This window comes from Strigops habroptila, chromosome 7 (genome assembly GCF_004027225.2).
Source record: "Strigops habroptila isolate Jane chromosome 7, bStrHab1.2.pri, whole genome shotgun sequence".
Taxonomy (NCBI): domain Eukaryota; kingdom Metazoa; phylum Chordata; class Aves; order Psittaciformes; family Psittacidae; genus Strigops; species Strigops habroptila.
Window position 1 is genome coordinate 1,894,670 of NC_044283.2, and position 21,289 is coordinate 1,915,958.

General features: G+C 44.4%; 1 protein-coding gene across 4 annotated transcripts in view; it reads left to right on the forward strand.

Annotated features, from left to right (window-relative positions):
• The window catches only part of ALMS1 (ALMS1 centrosome and basal body associated protein), a 64,316-nt gene extending 44,659 nt beyond the window's left edge, over nt 1–19,657 (forward strand). For 2 of the 4 annotated variants that reach the window (XM_030492448.1, XM_030492447.1), the window contains exons 12-19: nt 3,996–5,176; nt 7,266–7,377; nt 8,467–8,721; nt 10,392–10,636; nt 11,816–11,999; nt 12,208–12,265; nt 14,942–15,041; nt 19,177–19,657. In XM_030492448.1, coding sequence (XP_030348308.1) covers nt 3,996–5,176; nt 7,266–7,377; nt 8,467–8,721; nt 10,392–10,636; nt 11,816–11,999; nt 12,208–12,265; nt 14,942–15,041; nt 19,177–19,221 — 2,180 coding nt within the window. In that variant the 3' untranslated portion in view covers nt 19,222–19,657. The remainder of the gene's footprint in view (nt 1–3,995; nt 5,177–7,265; nt 7,378–8,466; nt 8,722–10,391; nt 10,637–11,815; nt 12,000–12,207; nt 12,266–14,941; nt 15,042–19,176) is intronic. The other 2 variants (XM_030492449.1, XM_030492450.1) reach the window with 2 other exon arrangements.
• Nucleotides 19,658–21,289: the final 1,632 nt, after the last annotated feature.

The window sequence follows — 21,289 nt, forward strand, 5'->3', positions numbered from 1 at the left end:
CACGGGCAGGGACACCTTCCACTAGAGCAGGTTGCTCCAAGCCCCTGTGTCCAACCTGGCCTTGAACACTGCCAGGGATGGGGCAGCCACAGCTTCTCTGGGCACCCTGTGCCAGCGCCTCAGCACCCTCACAGGGAAGAGCTTCTGCCTCAGAGCTCATCTCAATCTCCCCTCTGGCAGGTTAAAGCCATTCCCCTTGGCCTGTCACTAGAGGGCTGGGGTTGTGTTCTCACCCACAAATACACTGATGAGATGTCATGTAAAGTGTCTCTGTAATGTATTTAGCTGAGTTTTAATTTGATTTGACTGATGTTTCTCTCTTCCTCCCCTCCATTGGCCTCGTTGGATGGTAATCCTGAGGGATGAAGATCAGGGTTTACTACTATAGTAGCCTACTTAAAGGCTTTACTTGTTGAGAATGCTGACAAAATGAAATTACACTGAGCTAACTGATGTGGACACTGTATCTCCTGACAGCAGCTATTATTAATCCTGATGGATCCTCTTTTTGTACAGAACCTCATTCCATTCTTGTGAGTGGTTGATAAACTTCCTCAAGTCTGAGGAGGGATGAGGATTTTTGTTGTGTTTGAGAACTACATCTTGTTCCTGGACAGAAGTAACTGTGAACAGAAGGTTGCTGAGTGGTTGATTCTCTCCTAAATGCAGTTATTAATGCCTCAGGGAAGCTGTTTATGGCATGATCCAGTATTTTGCAGCATGTGCTGGAGTAAACTGTGAGCAAATTGCAAGGAGGTAATAATACAACTGTGGCTTTAGGAGGGATGGGAGAGAAACATGATCAGCATAGTGGGCTCTGAATTAGGGAGTTCATGCTCTCTTCTATGCAGTCACATATAAAGGGTTTTTGGGAGCCCATTTATTATTTTCAGCACCATGTAAAATTACTATATGAAGGACATTGAATGAAACAGATTTTTACTGAGTGCCTCAGTGTGATTATTGTTGCCCTTTTAAAGCAGGTACCTCCATAGACCTGAGCTAAGATCATCCCACACATGTACTGATAGGGATTCCTTCTGATGGTTTGAATTCTTCACTTTGAAAGGGGTTTTCTTTGAAGCTTTTCTCTTCAGAATGGAAAGATTTTAGTATTTCCAGAAGATAATGTAAAAAAGACACACTGAACTTCATTATTTTATGTTCATTTTACTGTTTTGGGGAGTGTACAATGACCAACAGTTGAATTAGTGCAACAGTGAAGACAATATTGTCTTAACCCGCGTTTTCTAATGGAAGAAATAATTCTCTGTGAGCACTTATAAAATGCAAGGATACAGAAGTCATGGAATCAACTAGGTTGGAAAAGACCTCTAAGATCGTCAAGTCCAACCATAAAATAAGTGGAATAAGGTAGGAAAATGCAACAAGAATCTGCAGGAACAAACAAAACATCATGTTGGAACAAAGATCAATGGGTGCATCTCTCTAAATAGCCTGGATAAAAATCAAAGGGGAACACAAGTGTTAATATCAAACCATCTAATAGTATTTTTCAGTAGTTGTGATGGTCTAAAGGCACAGACAAGAAAAGAAGTGTGAGTAGAAAGAACCTTTTGTTAAAGCAGCCAGTACAGTTGGAAGTTTTAAGGAAGCTTTCTGAAGATTTGAATGTCTAAAATCTTCCCTGGCTTCTTCAACTGTATTTTTAGATGGTCTAATAAAAGATTACCTCTACCCACAGAGCTTGTCTAGAGCTTAAAATCCTGCAAGTTATGGGATTATTTTAAAGTTTCTCTGTATAAACTTATTTTGATGTTTTGCCTCTTTGCATTCCTTCCATTTTGTTGGGAATGTTAAAAAAATAGAGAAATGGCAAAAATTCTGCCTAGTATTCCCAAGCCTGCCCTCATTTGTCAGGAGGCTGTGGAGGAATCTTCTTGCATCAGCGTATAAACATTAACCTTGTATGGGAAGACAAAGTCCTCCAGTTTCAGGGTTAGTGAGGCTGGGTCTGGTTATGCTGTTCATGATCTTGACATTACACTGAAGTGTCTCTGTTGGGAAGGGAAGAAATGTTTAAAAGTATAAGGAAAATAAATAATTAATCATAGAATCCCAGAGTGGTTTGAGTTGGAAGGGACCTTAAAGCTCCTCCAGCTCCAACCCCCTGCCATGGGCAGGGACACCTTCCACTAGAGCAGGTTGCTCCAAGCCCCTGTGTCCAACCTGGCCTTGAACACTTGCCAGGGATGGGGCAGCCACAGCTTCTCTGGGCACCCTGTGCCAGCGCCTCAGCACCCTCACAGGGAAGAGCTTCTGCCCAAGAGCTCATCTCAATCTCCCCTCTGGCAGGTTAAAGCCATTCCCCTTGGCCTGTCCCTACAGGCCCTTGTCCAAAGCCCCTCTCCAGGTTTCCTGGAGCCCCTTTAGGCACTGGAGCTGCTCTAAGGTCTCCCCTTCAGGAGCCTTCTCTTCTCCAGGCTGCCCCAGCCCAGCTCTCTCAGCCTGGCTCCAGAGCAGAGCTGCTCCAGCCCTCGCAGCAGCTCCGGGGCCTCCTCTGGCCTCGCTCCAGCAGCTCCACGTCCCTCTTGTGCTGTTCTGATGTTATTAAATAAAAGGATGGTTTCTCAGGCAGTACTAATGATAGGAGTTCATGCAATTGTAACCCTTCCTGAGCTTTTCTTGCATCTCTTTCTTGTATGTTGAAATGAGGTATTATTAAACCATGGCTTGTGATTCCTGGTGAGGTAGGTTGGTCTTTTCCTTCTGGCACAGAGGGAGGCTCAGTGTGGGACTTGCCATCCTTCGGCTGAATTGGTGGCAAAGCTGCCTCAAATGAAGATGTGCTTTCCAGTTCTGTTGTCACCAGTTGTCACAGTCACTGAGACAAGACTATTTAAAACAAAACAACAAAAATTCAAACAGGAAAACAAACTTGGGAGGAATGTTTGGGACATAGAGAAAAAACAGCGTGAGTGTGATCCCTACCGTTAATGGAGCTTGATACACATTTGCTGACAGCTCCCATTACCTTGTCGCTGCTGTTACCATTAGTAAATAGGCTGTTCTTTGTATTAACTTCTTAGTTTATATTAAAGCTATTAGTACTCTATGAGGCATCTTTAAATGACATACTTGGCTAAAATGGCATGAAATATCTTGCAGTCAGCACAGGGACTTGGGAAATCCTTCTGGCACTAGCATCTCTAATCCCTACTTTCAGCCTTCATGGTTCACTACATGATTCAGTCCAGTATACAACAAACATAACTTAAAACACATTTTTACCTTTTAAATGTAATTTTTTTAATAGTATATTAGAAACTATTTCAGAATTATTTAGGACTACATCCCTGCTAGTACATGCTGCAAGCTTATTTCATGTGTATCTACTAGAAATGAGTTTATAATTGCATTTTCTTTGCAATTTCAGATAATAGCATATTCTGGGGGGATTTCAGTGCTGCTTTGAGCTAGAATGTGTCCTCTGGGCTTGCGAGCAAAGCAGGGCTAGATCTTGGCATGTTCTGTCTGAAATGGTTCAAGGAGCTGTGGAGGAAGTGGTGTTGGTTGTGCTCTATGTATAGTGCTTTACTGAGTTAGTTAAGAGGTAATGTTCAGGTGTAGCCTTAGAGGACATTTGTACTCCACGAGCATTTGTCTGAAAAGAGGCAGAATGAATTGTGTCTGCTTGCCATGAGTTCCCATAAATATGAATAAAGTCTCAGATCAAGTTTTGGTCAGGGAAATGACCTGTGGTGTAACTGGATTCACCCTTCAGATTCAGTTGGATAGAATATTCTCTTGGATTCCATGTTACAAATGGCAGAAAATATCATTTATCTACTTCTAATAATGCTGAAACTTCATTTCTAAGTTTGTTGGATTTGGGAATGAGTACATTAATTCCTACTTTTAATCCCTTGAAGTGATTAGGAAGTGTTAGGATGAAAATGATCCTGGTTAAGATTTGCCATTTGCTATTTGCTTCACTGGAAAGAAACAAATTCAAGTGTTTTCTTCTCTTCCAGAGCACACAAAACCTGTGAAATCCACTCATTCAGCCTCCAAATCTGCACGATTCTACCTTCATCATCCAGTGCCAACACGTGAGAGCTACATCCTGTCTAACAGTGAGCTGTCAGAAGACAGTTCTGGTGTTGGACCTGCCAGACCTTCCTCAAGTGCTGTCCTGCAGAATAGGAGGAAACCACATCGTCATCACTGTGTTTTCTCTGCTCGTCATCAAAAAGATGGTGAAAGTGAATTCTTTCCACTCACTGCAGAAGCAGATAACAGCAGGAATGAGGATCTACACATCAGCACATCTTTGGGGAATGAAACATCATGGAGGGAGCTCCTTCACCACGGTAGAAGAGAAGCAGAACAAAAAGCAGCTAGAACTTATCCTTTGCCACGTAGCCAGACAACTCGCCTCAATGAGGATGGGAAGAAAGACCTGCCACAGAGACAGAGAACCCACTCCAGTGGTAGCTTAGATGAACTCTGGGTTAAGTTCTTGGAGTGCCAGAAGAGACACCAGCACCATGATTCTAGGAGTAACGGTGAGCTGACCCTTGTGGAACGCCTGGATCGCCTGGCCAGGGTCCTTCAGAATCCCCTTAAGCATACACTGATACCAACAACATCTGACAAGAGTGTTTCTGGAAGGAGAATAAAGGGAAGAGAACAGGAGAAAATAAGAGTGCCAGAAAAAAGCATGTCTGAAAGTACCTCAGAGCCTGATGCAACACATGTTGAAGGGAGACCACGCATCACCCATGACAAAAATAGCTTTGTTGAGCTGAGGAAAAACAGGTCAGGAGAGAAAATCATCTGCCACATGAAGAACGTTTTGGAGCAGCAGCAGTGCTTGGAAACTCCAAGTGACACCTCCTCAGAGGCAAGGCTTAGTGGAGATCATGGCACCACAATCAGTTCCACCACCTCAGAATCAGATGCAGTGACCCAAACAGAGATGGAAACTGTCACTCAGACTGAGGTGAGCAGTTCCATTTCCACCATCGATACTGCCAGGCTGATCAGGGCTTTTGGCCATGAAAGAGTTCGGGTGTCCCCAAGGCTCTCCCAGCTTTATCATACCATCAACCACCAGAGAAGTCGCTCTGAAAAGTGGGATAAGGGCAAAGCAGGGGGTGTGGAGTATCCAAAGGCGACTTCTGAGAGGCACAAGAAGAGGAAAGAGATCCAGGTATGTGGTCAAATAGAGCAAAAGACAATTTGAGCTGATCTTTACAGGAACTTCTCAACTGTTGGGCAGTGGGAGAGTTGGTTGTCTGGGGAGTCATTTTAACTTCCCAGAGTGTTGTTTGTATCACAGGCTCCTGTCCTTGGTCTAAGTAGCTCAAACAAGTGTCTCTGCCTTCCTAGGAATGAAAATGAACTATAGAATTATAGAATGGTTTGGGCTGGAAGGGACCTTAAGATCATCCAGTTCCAACCCTCTGCCGTGGACAGGGACACCTCACACTAGACCATGTCACCCAAGGCTCTGTCCAGCCTGGCCTTGAACACTGCCAGTGATGGAGCATCTACCACTTCTCTGGGCACCCCGTGCCAGCGCCTCAGCACTCTCACAGGGAAGAGCTTCTGCCTTAGATCCAACCTGAACTTCCCCTGTATCAGTTTGAACCCATCACCCCTTGTCCTATCACTCCAGTCCCCGATGAAGAGTCCCTCTCCAGCATCCCTGTAGCCCCCTTCAGACACTGGAAGCTGCTCTGAGGTCTCCACGCAGCTTCTCTTCTCCAGGCTCAACAGCCCCAACTGTCTTAGAACTGTTCTTTCTTTCCCTTGAAAGGTCCTTTTCAACCCAAACCAATCTGTGATTCTGTGATGTTGGTGGTTCCTGTGATGCTTGGCTGAACAGCAATCAATAGTTATTTACTTTTAGTTGCAAATATCTGTGCTTAAAGATTGATATTTACTTACAGTGAAAGCTCTTCTCAGAGACCACTGTACCATTCTTTCAGGCAAATGCTGATTTTTACAGCTTAGTTTCTGACAGCCTATTGTCAGCTCAGCTTCCCAAAAACTCCGCTACAGCTTTTTTTATTTATAGATGCCAAACCCATCATCCCAGAAGGATTTTTATCTATTCCAGTTTCTGTTATTTCTAAAGCACTCTTCATGCTGCCATCTGGTAGCAGGTACAAAGCTAAAGGTTGAGCTATTCAACTGCTGAAGGGCTTTGAAAGCGCTGTGCTGAATAATCGAGTCCAAATAGAATCTCTCTGTCTGTATTCAGCACTGAATGGCTGCTCATATTTATTTCTGTGGGCTGATATGCATGTAAATAGGTTATCTTGGTGTGGTTTTCCATGCTTTCTACTCTTTTCCCTTTAGCTGAGCACATATTCAAATCTGCTTCTGTTCTCTGAATGACACAGATCTACTACATCTGTCTAGTGCACTTTACTAGTGCTAGAATAGTTATATGAAACTAAAAACCCAGTTCTTTACCAGTGCATGAGAGGAAAAATTGCTTCTTTTTAATGCTGAAACAAAACCCTGTGGAGCATTGAAGTGCTGCTAGCAGAGCTCCAATCAAAAGGTAATAAAAAAAGCCTCTGTTCACTCCTGGGTGATGAGTTACTAACAGGATACTAATTGCTGTGCTCAAGGAATGAAAAAGTAAATCCGTTCCATAATTAAACCCTAAATCCAGTGGAGTTGCAGAGGTGGGGCTGTGCTGCACTGTTGGGTTTGGAGCCTGGGGCAGCACTCGCAGTTAATGGCTGTTAATAAAACACTCTACAATAGAGAACCCAAAATCCTCTGGATTAGATAAGTATGGTATTACACTTAGAGTTTATTCCTTGTGGAATGGCTGTGAAGTTATAACATGGCCCTGCTTGTTGCAGGGGTGTTGGACTAGATGAACTTTGAAGGTCCCTTCCAACCCAAACTGTTCTATGATTCGATGTCATACAATCTGAATTCATGTAATGGGTTTAAACTTAAACAGGGGAAGTTCAGGTTAGATCTTAAGCAGAAGTTGTTCCCTGTGAGGGTGCTGAGGCGCTGGCACAGGGTGCCCAGAGAAGCTGTGGCTGCCCCATCCCTGGCAGTGTTCAAGGCCAGGTTGGACACAGGGGCTTGGAGCAACCTGCTCTAGTGGAAGGTGTCCCTGCCTGTGGCAGGGGGTTGGAACTGGAGGAGCTTTAAGGTTCCTTCCAACCCAATGATTCTATACCTCTTTTTGCTGTTTAAACCCCACTTTCTGTTCATTTTGGTTAGTATTCCATCAATTTCTGTTCTCTTGCCTGTTGTTTTTGTAGACTGCCATCTCCTTTTCATCAGATTCAACTTCTGCAAGCAGCACGTGGGGACCCAGCTCTGCTCTTAGTAACAAGCGACGGGCACGGATGCTCAACAAAGGTATCCAAGCAGGTGAGTTGTGAATTCCAGACTTTTCTCTACCTGCTTCTGCCTTTGATCTCTTTGGAAACCATTCTCCAAAGTCTGATGCACATTTCTGGTGATGGGTACATATAAACAGCATTCTTCAAATGCTTTTAGAGCAAGATGTTGTGTTGTAATCTAAATGAGCTGTTTAATTTCATTCCTTGGGCTGCTTTAGTAGCCAGTTTTCTCACTTAGCAGTTTAATAACCCAAACTTCTGACCCATTTCAATAGCAAAGGTGGACTAAGTGTGTGTTTTCTATATTATTTTTCTCCACAAGACATCTGTTACACACAGAACGTATTTGTGGGCATATGCTATTTCAGAAGGCAACTGCAGTGTTTCTTATTCTTCTTGGTGATATTTTAGTTGTTATATTCTATTTAAAACATAAGCCGATCCTGGGCTGGTGCAGTGCTGCATCCCATCGTCATCTGATGCATCCCATCATCAGGTTGAGTAATGCGTGTTTTATTCATCACACACATCCATTAGTTATTTATTGCTGCTTCTTTTCGCCATGTGCAAGTGGATTGAATCAGAAAAGTCTTTTCATGGCTTGTTTTCAAGATCGTGTTACAACATTTTCAATGTTAGTTGACACCTTTCCACTTTATATGCTTGTGTTAAATATTTGTGGTGGTGTTTCTGTTAAATATTTGTAGTGCTGTGGGCAAACCAACCTTCTGTAGCTAAAACGCAGTTTTGGATGGGACACACTGAGTAAACTCATGCGGTTCCATTGTCCAAAATGCAGAGCTGTATGTTGACCTGCCACTGTGTCTTTTGGCAGGGGGTTTGAAGTAGATTTATAGACTCACAGAATGGTTGGGTTGAAGGGAGCTTAAAGCTCATCCAGTTCCAACCCCTGCCACGGGCAGGGACACCTTCCACTAGAGCAGGTTGCTCCAAGCCCCTGTGTCCAACCTGGCCTTGAACACTGCCAGGGATGGGGCAGCCACAGCTTCTCTGGGCACCCTGTGCCAGCGCCTCAGCACCCTCACAGGGAAGAGCACCCTCACCAGGATCAGCTTCTGCCTTATATCTGATGTTTCTGTTTCGTTTTCAACTACAGGAGACTTGGAGATTGTCAACAGCGCAACTAAGAAAAACACTCGAGATGTTGGGGTGACTTTTCCTACCCCGAGATCAAACCAGGCAAATGAACAGCCACAGGAACCCTGGCGCTGTGTTGATGGTAATTTTGGAGAGTCAGATGGTATGGTCACAGCTCAGCAGGCAGCAGCAAGCAAGGGGAAGCAGAAGGGACAGCCAGGCCATGTTTTCATGGAGAAAAGGACAAAAAAGAGCAGGCTGCATTTACCACAAGGTCAGTCCAACATGCACTTTCTCTGCGCACCAGAAAAGTTGTACAACTCGACAGCAACCAGCCAAATAGGTGAGAAGGGTCAGCTAGGACACAAAGTAGTCTGTCCTTAGTACAGTCAGTCCTTATTCTGGTTTTAATCCATGATTTTAAACAAAACCACTATGTCAAGTGCACTATTATAATGGTGTTTTCAATGAAGCTGTTAGAGGTGGCCTGGCCAGTGAAGGTAGTAAAGAATAAGCAATAGATAAGCAAGGAAAGGTGGGTGAGATGGGAATCATGCAGGTACTTCAGTTTGATTTTCAAGCTGTAAAAGGTTCTATTAACCTCTGAGTAGTCACTTACTGGTTCATGTCCTGAGGCTTAAAGGAACAAGTATGATTTCAGGAGTATTGAGGGAAGAATGTGGCACCAGAACTAGACTCATCTCCCTGTTTCAGCTGGAGTTGCATTTTCGGGCTGATGCTGTAGCCTCCTCCTGGCTTTTTGTTTTTCTTTCTTCTTTTAAATTTCCTGTCAGTTTTCACAATGTCATAATTAAATGTTTAAAAATATTTTCCTTAGTCATCACTGTTGTTGTTGTAGGGACAAATCATTCTCTTTCATACTGGTTTCATTTAGTACATTTAGAATATCTGCGTGGAGTACAAGCTGATGTATTCAAATCCCATTATGTGTGTAAACTGTGAGTAATCTAATTCTTGCATACACATTTAACATTTAGAAGATGTAAAGCATTTCATCTCCAAAAATATCTATAAAAAGGCATAGGGCTTAGGACAACAGAGAGGCTCTTTAAACATGTGTAATTGCTGATTTCTATAGAGAGAAACTTGCAAACTAAACCATTTTGGGCTTTCCCAAAGTGTTGTTTGATAAAGACTTGCTGGTTTTCTGACACTTGGCAAAGGAATTCTTTTCAAACTGCCCAAGGTGTCTGCTACAGAGTCCCACTGTTGTTAAACTAAAGTGAGTATTTATTGCAGTGTAGTGTTAGGCCACTAATTGGATTTAGCTAGAACCTTGGGTGTTGTGGTTTAAACCCAGCCAGTAGCTCAAGTACCACGGAGCCATTTGCTCACTGTCCCCCTGGTGGGATGGGGGAGAGAATCAGAAAGGTAAATTGAGAAAACTCATCAGTTGAAATTAAGACAGTTCGATAGTAAAGCAAAAGTTGTGCACACAAGCAAAGCAAACCAAAGAATTCATTCAGCACTTCCCATCGAAGGCAGGTGTTGGGCTCCATCACCCATAATGGTGTCTTGGGAGGACAAACCCCATCGCTCCCAACATCCCACCCTTCCTCCTTCTTTCCCCAGCTTTATATGCTGAGTGTGATGCCATTTGGGTTGGAATATCCCTTGAGTCATGGCTGTGTCACCTCCCAACTCTTTGTGCCCTGCCCCAGCCTCCTTGCTGGTGGTATGGAGTGAGGAGCAGAAGAGGCCTTGCCCCTGCGTAAAAGCTGCTCAGTGGTAACAAAAACATCCCTGTGACATCAACACTGTCTCCAGCACAATTCCAAAACATAGCCCCATACCAGCTACTGGGAAAGAAATTAACTCTACCCCAACCAAACCCAGTACAGGCATCAAGGGCCATAGATGGGGATGGAAAATAGCACATGTACTGTCTACAAAGCTTTATTCTCTCCTGTGGTCTTTCAACAGGGATTTCATGGTTTGTGCAAGCAGGAGACTTGAAATCTGAATCTAGAAAAGAAAACCATTCCAATTCCTTTTCTGGTCCTGGTCCATCTTGGTTTGAGCCATTCACCAGCACAAAGCCTTGGAGAGAGCCTCTCCGTGAGAAGAACTGGCAAGAGCAGCAGCACAGCAACGTGGTTCAGGCAGGAGGTCCAGGAAGAGACCCTGAGAATAGGTCCACATGGCCCTATGTGAAGCTCACGCTGCAGGTAAAGGCACACTGCACTGGGAGGCTGCTGGGATGTCAGTGGGATTTCAGGAGTTAGGCTGAATCTTGTGGAAACACTTAGTGTCCCTGCCTGTGGCAAGGGCTTGGAACTGCATGAGCTTTAAGGTGCCTTCCAACCCAAACCAGTCTGGGATTCTATGATGCTTGTTCTATTATTTCACCATTATAATAATTTATACTCATTGGAAAACCAAGAAATTCATCAGTCCTTTTTGCTTATAGTAATCTGGCTTTCCAGAATAGCCTATTGGAGCCCCGGAGCTGCTGCGAGGGCTGGAGCAGCTCTGCTCTGGAGCCAGGCTGAGAGAGCTGGGCTGGGGCAGCCTGGAGAAGAGAAGGCTCCTGAAGGGGAGACCTTAGAGCAGCTCCAGTGCCTAAAGGGGCTCCAGGAAACCTGGAGAGGGGCTTTGGACAAGGGCCTGTAGGGACAGGCCAAGGGGAATGGCTTTAAGCTGCCAGAGGGGAGATTGAGATGAGCTCTGAGGCAGAAGCTCTTCCCTGTGAGGGTGCTGAGGCGCTGGCACAGACTTTTCCCAGAGAAGCTGTGGCTGCCCCATCCCTGGCAGTGTTCAAGGCCAGGTTGGACACAGGGGCTTGGAGCAACCTGCTCTAGTGGAAGGTGTCCCTGCCCGTGGCAGGGGATTGGACCTGGATGAGCTTTCAGGTCCCTTCCAAACCAAACCTTCCTGTGGTCTGTTCATGTGCTTAGAGACTGCCCTGTGAGGGGAAACTGAAGTGTGGCAAACAGAGATATGGGGAGATCACTTTCAAAATTCCACTTCTGATCCAAACCAGATTGCTAACATTGATGTGCCACTGATTTACAACAAGGGAGATTGTAATAAGCTATAGAATCTCATATCCTATAGGATTAACTTTATTTTGTGTTTTTGAGAAGAGGTTTGTGTCCCTTTTACTAATTATTTTAGCATTTTCATCTCTTTCTGGCCAGTTCTTTGTCAACAACCAGAAAATGAGTTTGTTAAAGGATGTCTCTGAGGATCTACCCAGCATTAGGGCTACAAGTTTATTGTATTTTATACCAGAGAGTACTTTGATAGGCTTTTTCCCATGCTTTAGTGGTGGTGTTAGATACCTTCCAGCTGCAGGGAGACAATCTGCCCACTGGAGACTTTGTTTTGTGCCATCCCATCTTTAGGAGGCTCTTGCAGTGCATCGCCCCGACTTCATCTCCCGCTCTGGAGAGCGTGTGAAGCATCTGAAGCTTGTCATGGAGGAGAGGAAGATCCAGAGCGTGCTGCAGTCCCAACGGGAAGAGCTGTTTAACCCTCCAGAGAAAAGAAAGGGCTACAGGAATGCAAGCCACATGCTGTCTGACAGAGGTACCTTCATGCTTCTGCTTTGTACCTTCTACACAAACTAATGAATTATCCACATTAAACTGAAGAGCGTGTGTATTTTTAATGAAAGCATTACAACTCCTTAACTCTAAGAATCCATAACTTCTAAAGGAGTCGTATTCCTGCAGCAGTATTCTTTGTGAGAAGTAGATTTGTTCACCATTTTCTTCTCTCAAACTTTTCCATTTAGGTATTAGAGAAAAGAGAAGAACAATTCCAAGGGATGAAATGGTTCAAAGATCTAAACGGTGAGGTTAAGAACATGTTGGTTTGGGTGGTCTCTTCATCATTTTTGGTTTGGTAGTCTCTTCATCAGGGACTGTAGTGATAGGACAAGGGGGAATGGGTTCAAACTTAAACAGGGGAAGTTCAGGTTGGATCTAAGGCAGAAGTTCTTCCCTGTGAGGGTGCTGAGGCGCTGGCACAGGGTGCCCAGAGAAGCTGTGGCTGCCCCATCCCTGGCAGTGTTCAAGGCCAGGTTGGACACAGGGGCTTGGAGCAACCTGCTCTAGTGGAAGGTGTTCCCTGCCCCTGGCAGGGGATTGGAACTGGAGGAGCTTAAGGTCCTTTCCAACCCAAACCAGCCTGTGTTTCTGTGATTCTATAGATAAGTGATCTGGGTAGTGAGATGGATAAATTGTATCTGGAGTCCAAGAATTGAGTCTTGGAAATAGCTCAGCTTTTTCGCTGCAAGATGTAGGCACCTCATCAGATGTTTGTGAGGAGAAGCTGTGGAGGTTGGGTTTGTCTGGGTGGGGAGGAGGAGAGTGAAGGTGAGGATCTGGCAGCAGTGGTTCCCTGCCAGAAGAGGGGTATAGAGAAGGCAGAGGAGGACTCTTCTTGGAGGTACATGGTGACAGGACAAGTAGTACTGGTGATGTGTTACAGTAAAAGTTCTAACTGGAGACAGGGAAATCAGTTCATGAGAAGGGTGGTGATGTGCTGAACCACGATCCCACAGAGCTGGTGGAACCTGCATCCTCAGAAACAGGCATGAGTTGGCAGGATGAGGCCTGAGGAACCTGATCTAGCTGGGAAGTTAGTCCTGCTCCGAGCAGGAGGTTGGACTAGGTGACCTCCAGAGGTCCCTTACCTTCAGTTACACCCTGATTTACAAAATATCCATTGGAATTCACAATATATAAAATAAACCTCTATGATGGGAGAGTCCAAAATGTTTTATTTCAATAGCCTTTGGCATTTAAAAGTACTTTTAGGATGTCAACAGGGAGGTGGCAGAAGTGGTGACTGTGGTAAATACAGCAGTTCCCCAAGGAATCTCCACATGTTTTAGCTGAAGTAGTAGGATTGAGGTTCAAGTCACTTGGACTGTGAGATGGATGGGTCTGAACTTGTATATTTTAAGAAACCTGATTTCATAAGACCCAAAGTCAGCAGGATTTCTATGGAGACTGGTTCAGGCACTCTCGCTTGGTGACTTTCTGTTCTTGCTGCTGTCATGCTCCAGCTCTCAGTTGGAGCCGAGAAGTAATTTATTCTGTACCATTCTTCTTAAATCCACACCTCTAATGAGAGCAGAAGCTTTTCCTTGTTCTCTGGGAGGGTATAAATGGAATTTCTCATGGCAAATTACCTACAGGCAATGGAAACAAGTTTCTGTTAATTTATGTGCAGTTCTGCATTGCCCACCTCTTGCTCCAAACATCTTTATGGTGGGATGAGTTGTGAGGGGTCATCTTGATCTTTTTCACCTAGGATGGTGAAAGCCTTTAAAGAATGGCGAGATGGTATTAAAGCAACAACACAAATCATGTATCCAGAACAAGCTGAAGGTTTTTGTTCTATTTGCTGATTATCAAAGCAGCATCTTAAGAGATGAGTTATAATAAGATGTGTCTTGCTTTAAATATTACAGGACTGACATTTTTGGACATCATTCATTTCCACCTCCTGCAAACCACAGTGTTTTTAAAGCTGCATGTTTCTTGGCAACCACTGCCATGAAATTAGGGAAGCTTTATGATCTTAAAGGAAGATTTGAGGAAAGCAGTGGGAGCGATACAGTGCCATCCTCACCTTCAGGTCCCTCCTTCAGGTGCTAGCCCATAAACCAGACTGGAATAGCACAGCTTTTATTCATAGAATCCCAGACTGGTTTGGGTTGAAGGGACCTTAAAGCTCATCCAGTTCCAACCCCTGCCATGGGCAGGGACACCTTCCACTAGAGCAGGTTGCTCCAAGCCCCTGTGTCCAACCTGGCCTTGAACACTGCCAGGGATGGGGCAATCAGTTCCAAGCATCCCTTGCTGTTTGGCTCTGGAATGGGAGGAGTTCAATGCTGGAGAAGACAAAGCCTTCACCTAAACAAGGCAACATTGCTGAATGCTGAAAATAGCAATAGATGCTGAAAATAGATGCTTAAATAGCTGAAATCAGGGTATTCGTTGTGATAATGATATTGATGGATAAATATGTTACTTGGGATCAGTATCACCAGTACAGCAAAGCAAGAGGCTGTTCTGCACTGCAGATATTGAAGCTCTACCTTTTGCAGCTGGGTAGTCATACCAGCTGTATGGTCATTTTCATGTTTTAAATGCTGCTTTTAGGAGGTGCTGCTTGTGATAAAGGCATTATGGGATGTGGGAATTTCCAGTATCACACCTGCTGTGTATTCCACAGTTGAGCAACCTGCTCTAGTGGAAGGTGTCCCTATCTATGGCAGAGGGTTGAAACTAGATGAGCTTTAAGGTCCCTTCCAACACAAACCAGTCTGGGATTTTCCCTGTGTGACACTAGGAAACCCCCAAATAAATATTTCTATTATAGACCAGGAGCCTTTAATAGAATGTGAAGATAAAACAATGGGTGTTTTATTTATATATATATAGATCAGTATTATTTATGTGTATGTGTCAGTAAGTTCCTTTCAAGTCACTATTTTTGACCTTTTTACATTGAAGGATCTATGAGCAGCTGCCAGAGGTGCAGAAAAAGCGAGAGGAAGAGAAGAGGAAAATGGAATACAACTCCTATCGACTGAAGGCCCAGCTTTACAAAACAGTAGGTGTTCTGCTCAAGTATTTACACTGCAACATTTTAGACCTCTTTTTGAGGTCACAAACACTATAGAACTATTTACTACATGTTAATTCTGTGGTATTATTTTGCAGCTTCTAGGTGGTTGGGATATATTGACATTTAATCAGGGTCAGAGCAGTCAAGCTTAACATGACTTGGAACATAAAATCCCTCTGAAATCCTTTCCATATACAGGGTGTGTGGAAAAAAAGACAAGAAAGCCTGTTCCTGATTAAAGTGCACAAAAAAGGTCAGGTGGGGAGTCTGGAGGGCAGCACAGTGGGATCATGGAGCATGTTTAAAGAAGGATCATGCTTCCTTGAACTGAAGGTTGCTGGTTTTGGTCACATGTGTAAGCTAAATCTGCCTACAGCAAGAGCACAATTCCCAGCTAACTTCACAGCCGTGGCTAACAAAGCCTGGAGTTGTCATTCCTAATTTTGCTCCAGTGGAGAACTGGCAGTCCTGGTGGGAATTTGTTAACTTTGGGGGCTGTGGATTTCACCATTAAGTGTTTGTTCAGCTCATGGTGTGATCTTACCACACTGGCACTGATCAGCCAGGGATCTCTGCCTGGCAAGTGTAGACTAAACCAGTTTCCTGCAGCATGATATGACTAACTTTGAACCACACACACTTACCCAGCAGTCCCAGAGCAGTTTCTGTGCTGGGGCCTCACCACACAACCAGCAGCAGAGCAAAGGTGGGGTGAGCACTCCAGGGTTCTGGTGAGCAGGAGAAGCAAACAGCAGGGCCCATTTTGCTGGGTTACTCCTGGACTCTGCTGAATCCTGCCTCATTCTGCCATGAAGCAGTGAGATCCCAGCAGGGAGCTGCTTCTGTCCCAGCTAAACTGCTGCTGCTGCTCTTCCTTCCTGATTGTCCAGGCTGTGCAATATGTGCTTTGTGCCTGTGTGTTAAACAGGTTTAATTAATGGCAGAAAGATTGAAGAACCCTGTGCTAGAGACTCATTGGGGTTAAGCACTACCAGTATCAAGGAAGAATCTTATCTCCCAGACCCTCCCATGTGCACACATCTCATTGTCTACTACTTCTGTGTAACAAGCAGTATCAATTTATACACAGTGATAAGTGCCCTGATAAAACACAGGAGGCCCATTTGTCCCCTCTGAGAAGTGCATCTCCAAAACTGACCAGTGTATCACTTGGAGCTGTTATATATGCTTAAGCTTTCTCTTAAGACTTATTCATGACCTAAAGATGAGAAACAGCAGTTTTACAAACACTGGGGTTCTAACCTGAGTTACCTTCTGGCTTTTCAACTAATCCATACACCATAAAATGTGGCCTTCTGGCAGCATGCAATAAACTGCATTATAAGCCTCGGTGCTTTAAGGACACACATTAAAAACTAAACCTGATTTCCCTCTGGATCTTAAGCTTGCACTTCATTTTTAGCATTGCAGCTCTTTCCTGGCTGAGTTGTCCTACCAGAGCTGCAATAATGGAGTTAGTTATTTGTTGGAAACAGCAGTGATTGGATTTATCAAGTCAGGGATTGTAACACAATGCATTATCCAGAAAACCTAATCTGATTATGGGTATTTACCACTAGAATGACTTGATTTTGATGCTATACTTCTGCAGGGTATATTCAGGAGGTGTTTTTTTTCACTAGTCTGACAATCCCAGATGCTGTAAAGTCTTAAGGGTTAATGAATGCTCTCAGGCATTGACTTGAAGTAGCGTAGTCAGCTGGAATCAGATCAGGAGTTTTGTGTGTAAGTGTGGTTTTGATTGGAAGAGGGCTGGCGATTCAGTGCAGTAAATATTGTAATCTCTTTGTCTGCTGCAGAATAGCTGTAGTGAGTAGCTGTAAATAGAGTGAATGGTCTGCTTAGAATTTGGTTAATGTGTTGCTGAGAGCATCACTTTCGAAGCAGATCTGATTGTGCAGGAAAGAAAGGACCACAGATTTTGTGGAATGATTCCAAAGATGACACAGAGTATTAGGAGAAGAAAACAGCTGGTACAAAAGCTAGATAAAAACATGTAATCTAGGGTGGTGTCATTGAAATGATGTGTAGCACTGTACCCAAACTGTGGGCTGAGTATCTCTCAGTGGCAAGTTGGTGAACTGCGTGTAAAACAGCAGGTCCATACTCTGGAATAGATCTGGCTGTTGCTTTAATTGTGGTCACCTAGAAGAGTCCTTTTGTGCCTCATCCAAACCTAGCAGGGGACATTGCCTTCCAAAATCATTTGGCATGTTCTGACTCTCACTGCTCATGTTCTCTGACTCTCATTACTCATACTCTGACTCCCAGGTCAGTGCTTAGTGGCATGAACAGTCCCTAATGAAACCTCTCCACCCATGCCAGGGGGTTGGAACTGGATCATCTTTAAGGTCCCTTCCAACCCAAACCATTCCATGTTTCTATGATGCTTTGTCCTTCACGCTTTGACAAGCCAGCACTTCCTCATCACCATGATGAGGAAAGGATGTACTGTGGAAGTGTGTGCTCAGACATCCTGTTCTGGAGCGCCTGAGGCTACACTTGTATTTTCTTGGCTGGCTTTCTGCTGTGAAAACGTTCATAGCTGGCAGAGGAGCACTGGTGAAACAGCTGGGGAGGTGGGGATGTCTCTCTGTCACAGTGAAGGAGGATCTGAGCACTTCCTTGTTCCATTCCCGAGGCTTTTCCGTTAGATGTAGTGAGTTTGTCAGTTCTGTAAATAGGGAGCATGGGAGAAACTTCCATAAAGGTGATAGAAAAGTTCTGTACTTGCCTCTACCTATTAAAAAATATAAGATATTAACATTCAGCCACATCAACCGCTATTTTATTCAGGGCTGTCCTTTAGAGCCTATTCTAGGCAGGAGCCACAAGGTGTCACTACCCCAAAGGGAAAAGCCCAGGCTCCTAGAGGTGTGAAGCTGAATTGCACTCTGCTTCCTCCTTTACACTACTTCATTTCAGTGTTTGTTTTCCATCCCCTTGGCTACACGTTCCTGTCAGCAACACTTGAAGGTTTTTGTTGATCTGTAGTGGCTTCCTGGAGAGAAAAGAGGTGAGATAGAATCTGATTCTAGCAGGTTTGCTTATTAGATTGCAGAAAGGCTTAGGAGATAGAAGGGCTGATGCGAGGTTTTGTGGTGTGAGGGGTTTTGAGCCCTTCTGAGCCTTTGTGAAGTGTTGGGGGCAGATTCCACACTGCAATTTGTGTGTCTATATGCTATGTGTATGTACTATATACACACTGCATACTCTGTGTGTGTGTGTGTGTGTGTGTGTATAAAAGAGCTCAGCTGCCTGTTGCATTCATCTGTGTGATGCAAAAGGTCCCATCAGCTAATGACTCTGATTCCCAAAGCTGTGAGTAATATGTGAGTTACCCAAAGCTCTTACTTTATGTTATACTTGTCTAAAACTGTGTCATATGTATTCCATGTTTCAAAACATCAGTGGGCTGTCGGCTGAGCTAACAGAATGATGTGGTGTTGCATTGCCTCATGGAGTTCAGCAAGGCCAAATGCAAGGTCCTGCCCCTAGGTGGGGGCAATCCAAACACAAACACAGACTGAGGGATGGAGCAGCCTGAGGAGAAGGACTTGGGGGTGTTGAGTGAGGAGAAGCTCCCCATGACCTGGCTTCAGTGTGTGCTTGAGCCCAGAACCCCCCCGTGTGCTGGGCTGCACCCCCAGAGCGTGAGCAGCAGCTCAGGGAGGGGATCCTGCCCCTCTGCTGCGCTCTGGGGAGACCCCCCCTGCAGTCCTGATCCAGCTCTGGGGCAACAGCACAAGAGGGACGTGGAGCTGCTGGAGCAAGGCCAGAGGAGGCCCCGGAGCTGCTGCGAGGGCTGGAGCAGCTCTGCTCTGGAGCCAGGCTGAGAGAGCTGGGCTGGGGCAGCCTGGAGAAGAGAAGGCTCCTGAAGGGGAGACCTTAGAGCAGCTGAAGTGGTGAAGGGCAAGACATGCATCAGGATTACCTAGGAAAATAGTCTGTCAGCAACTGTCAAAGTGTGTTCTGACTCTTTAGACTTGTTTCTGACTTTCTGAGACTGATATTCTCTTCAGAAAACTTCACATCATCGTCAATGGTTTTAATACTTAGAGGATCAATACTCATCTCTCACTTTGTTTTTATCTTTCAGAAGATCACCAACCGTGTCTTGGGGAGGAAGGTGCCTTGGAACTGATAAAGATCTGTTCAGATGAAGTTGTCTGGTTCTTGGTAACCTTGCAGCAGGCAGGAGATTGTGATGTGACAGAGATAAAGCAGTAAATACGTGTGCAGTGGATGCTTTGTGGTATTCAGTTGTGTGGTTTTTGTACTAGTATCATCTCTCTGTATTTAAGAATCAATGTTTTGATACGAATGGCAGGTTTTAAAATAAAGGACTGGTTTTGTAGTGGTGTTATGCACTTCACAAGTGAACACAATTTGGAACTACTCAGTTCACAATGTATTTATAACTCCCTGATTGTAAAGCAGTTTTATATGTATTTATTTCAAATTGGTTTTGACAATTTTTTTAGGGTTTTTATTTCCTCTCTCAATGTAGAAAACACACTTGTAATGTTTTGTACTGCAAAAGCCCCTTAAATAAATAACATCAAATCTGTTTCTAGTAATCATTGCAGCAATCATGAATGTATCTTTGCTGTCGTATGGGCAACATCTGGGCTGGAACCATCTCTTAAGAAGAACTTAAAGGTAACTGTAATGGCTGTTTAAGCTGGACGTTAAACTGAAAGGGTGGAAGAGTCATGATTTCACTGCCCTTTCACTTGGTTTTCTGTCTTTCTGTATGAATCAGGAGGGTCTGATCAGAGAAAATGTTTTATGACGATGGGGAGTTTTAAACCTCTCCCCTTTGCTTCATTCCATGTTTGCATTCTGACAGTATTCTTGTTGTACGCTTAACTAGCAGCTCAGGGGCAAAAGATGATATATAAAGCTTCTTGGTGATAGCAGCCTGAAGTCTCAGTTTCAGTTGCTTATCACAATGGATACATCTGATGTATAAACAGGAAAAGACATCTGAGGAAAAGCAAGTGGGTGCGAACAGTGGTTTCCTATTTTCTGTTCTTCAGATGTGCACAACAGTTCAGGGAACAGCTGTAACCAGTGGTGCACCCGATCCTGCACAGGGGGAGGCACAGCTCGGAGGGTTTGACCTCTTGTGTTCACTAAGGATGTCACAGACCTTCTTGTTTCACCCCATGGCTAAGCCATCCAGTGGTGGGGCTACAGTCCAGCCCTAACAGTCACCCCTCTCGTTCACATTGGGGTGTAAGGAATTGGATCTTTAAATGATGAGAAATAATGTGATTCCCTTGAAGGTCGGTAGAACTACACTGGATTATATTAGACAAAGATTTCACAGTGTGGTTTTTGAACTCTGTCCTGTGCTGATGCTGCCACATGGTGTTAAAGCTGCTGTTATATCCCACCCCAGAGTCAAGTGTAAGATTTCTATCGTATATGGGAGTGCAAAACCCCCAACCACCACAAACCCATGATCTAACTATCAGAAGGCCCACAGCTTGGTCTGGTCTTAGAAATCTGAAGTTAAAAGTGCAGCTTAAAACTAATACAGCATCACATGGCTGTGATAAATCAGCTCAGGGAATGGCTTATCTCTTTAGACCTCTTCTCAAACTCTGTTTTTACCTATTTGCTCCTTCCACTATCTTGTCCTTGGATGCAAGTCACTGCTTTGTCTTTCACAGGCTCTTCTGGGGCTCAAAAGCAGCTCTGCTGAAGCAGATGGTGCTAAAACTCGGTGGTGCTGAGATTTCTCCTGCGATTCTCTGGTATACATGTGAATAGACTCGTTCCTTGCGACGAGAAATCCAGTTGTGTTGGAGTGGTGACAATATCTTGCCTCACTGAGTGCTTGTTTAAAACCAGTTAGCTGCTTAAATATGCTTTTAAGCTTTCAACTGATGAAAAAACAGAGCTTGAGGGCCCTGCCGCTGCCTCAGGGGGTGCCTGGAAGTCTTCTTGCAGGCAGACAACACAGCTCTGATGGTTGTTTGTATTTAAATGTCTGTCCTGTGCCTGTTGCTCCCTAACAACAGCAGAGAGGCCACTAATCAAGCTCATTGCAGATGGAAGAAAGGCAGAAGCAGTCCATTTCAACTGCTTGAGCACCATCCTCAGCTGAGGAGGGAACTATTCACTCTAAACCCTTCCAAAACAAAGAGCTGCTGCGGTTATTTAATGTTTTACCTTGCTTCACAATGTTCACCAAGTACCAA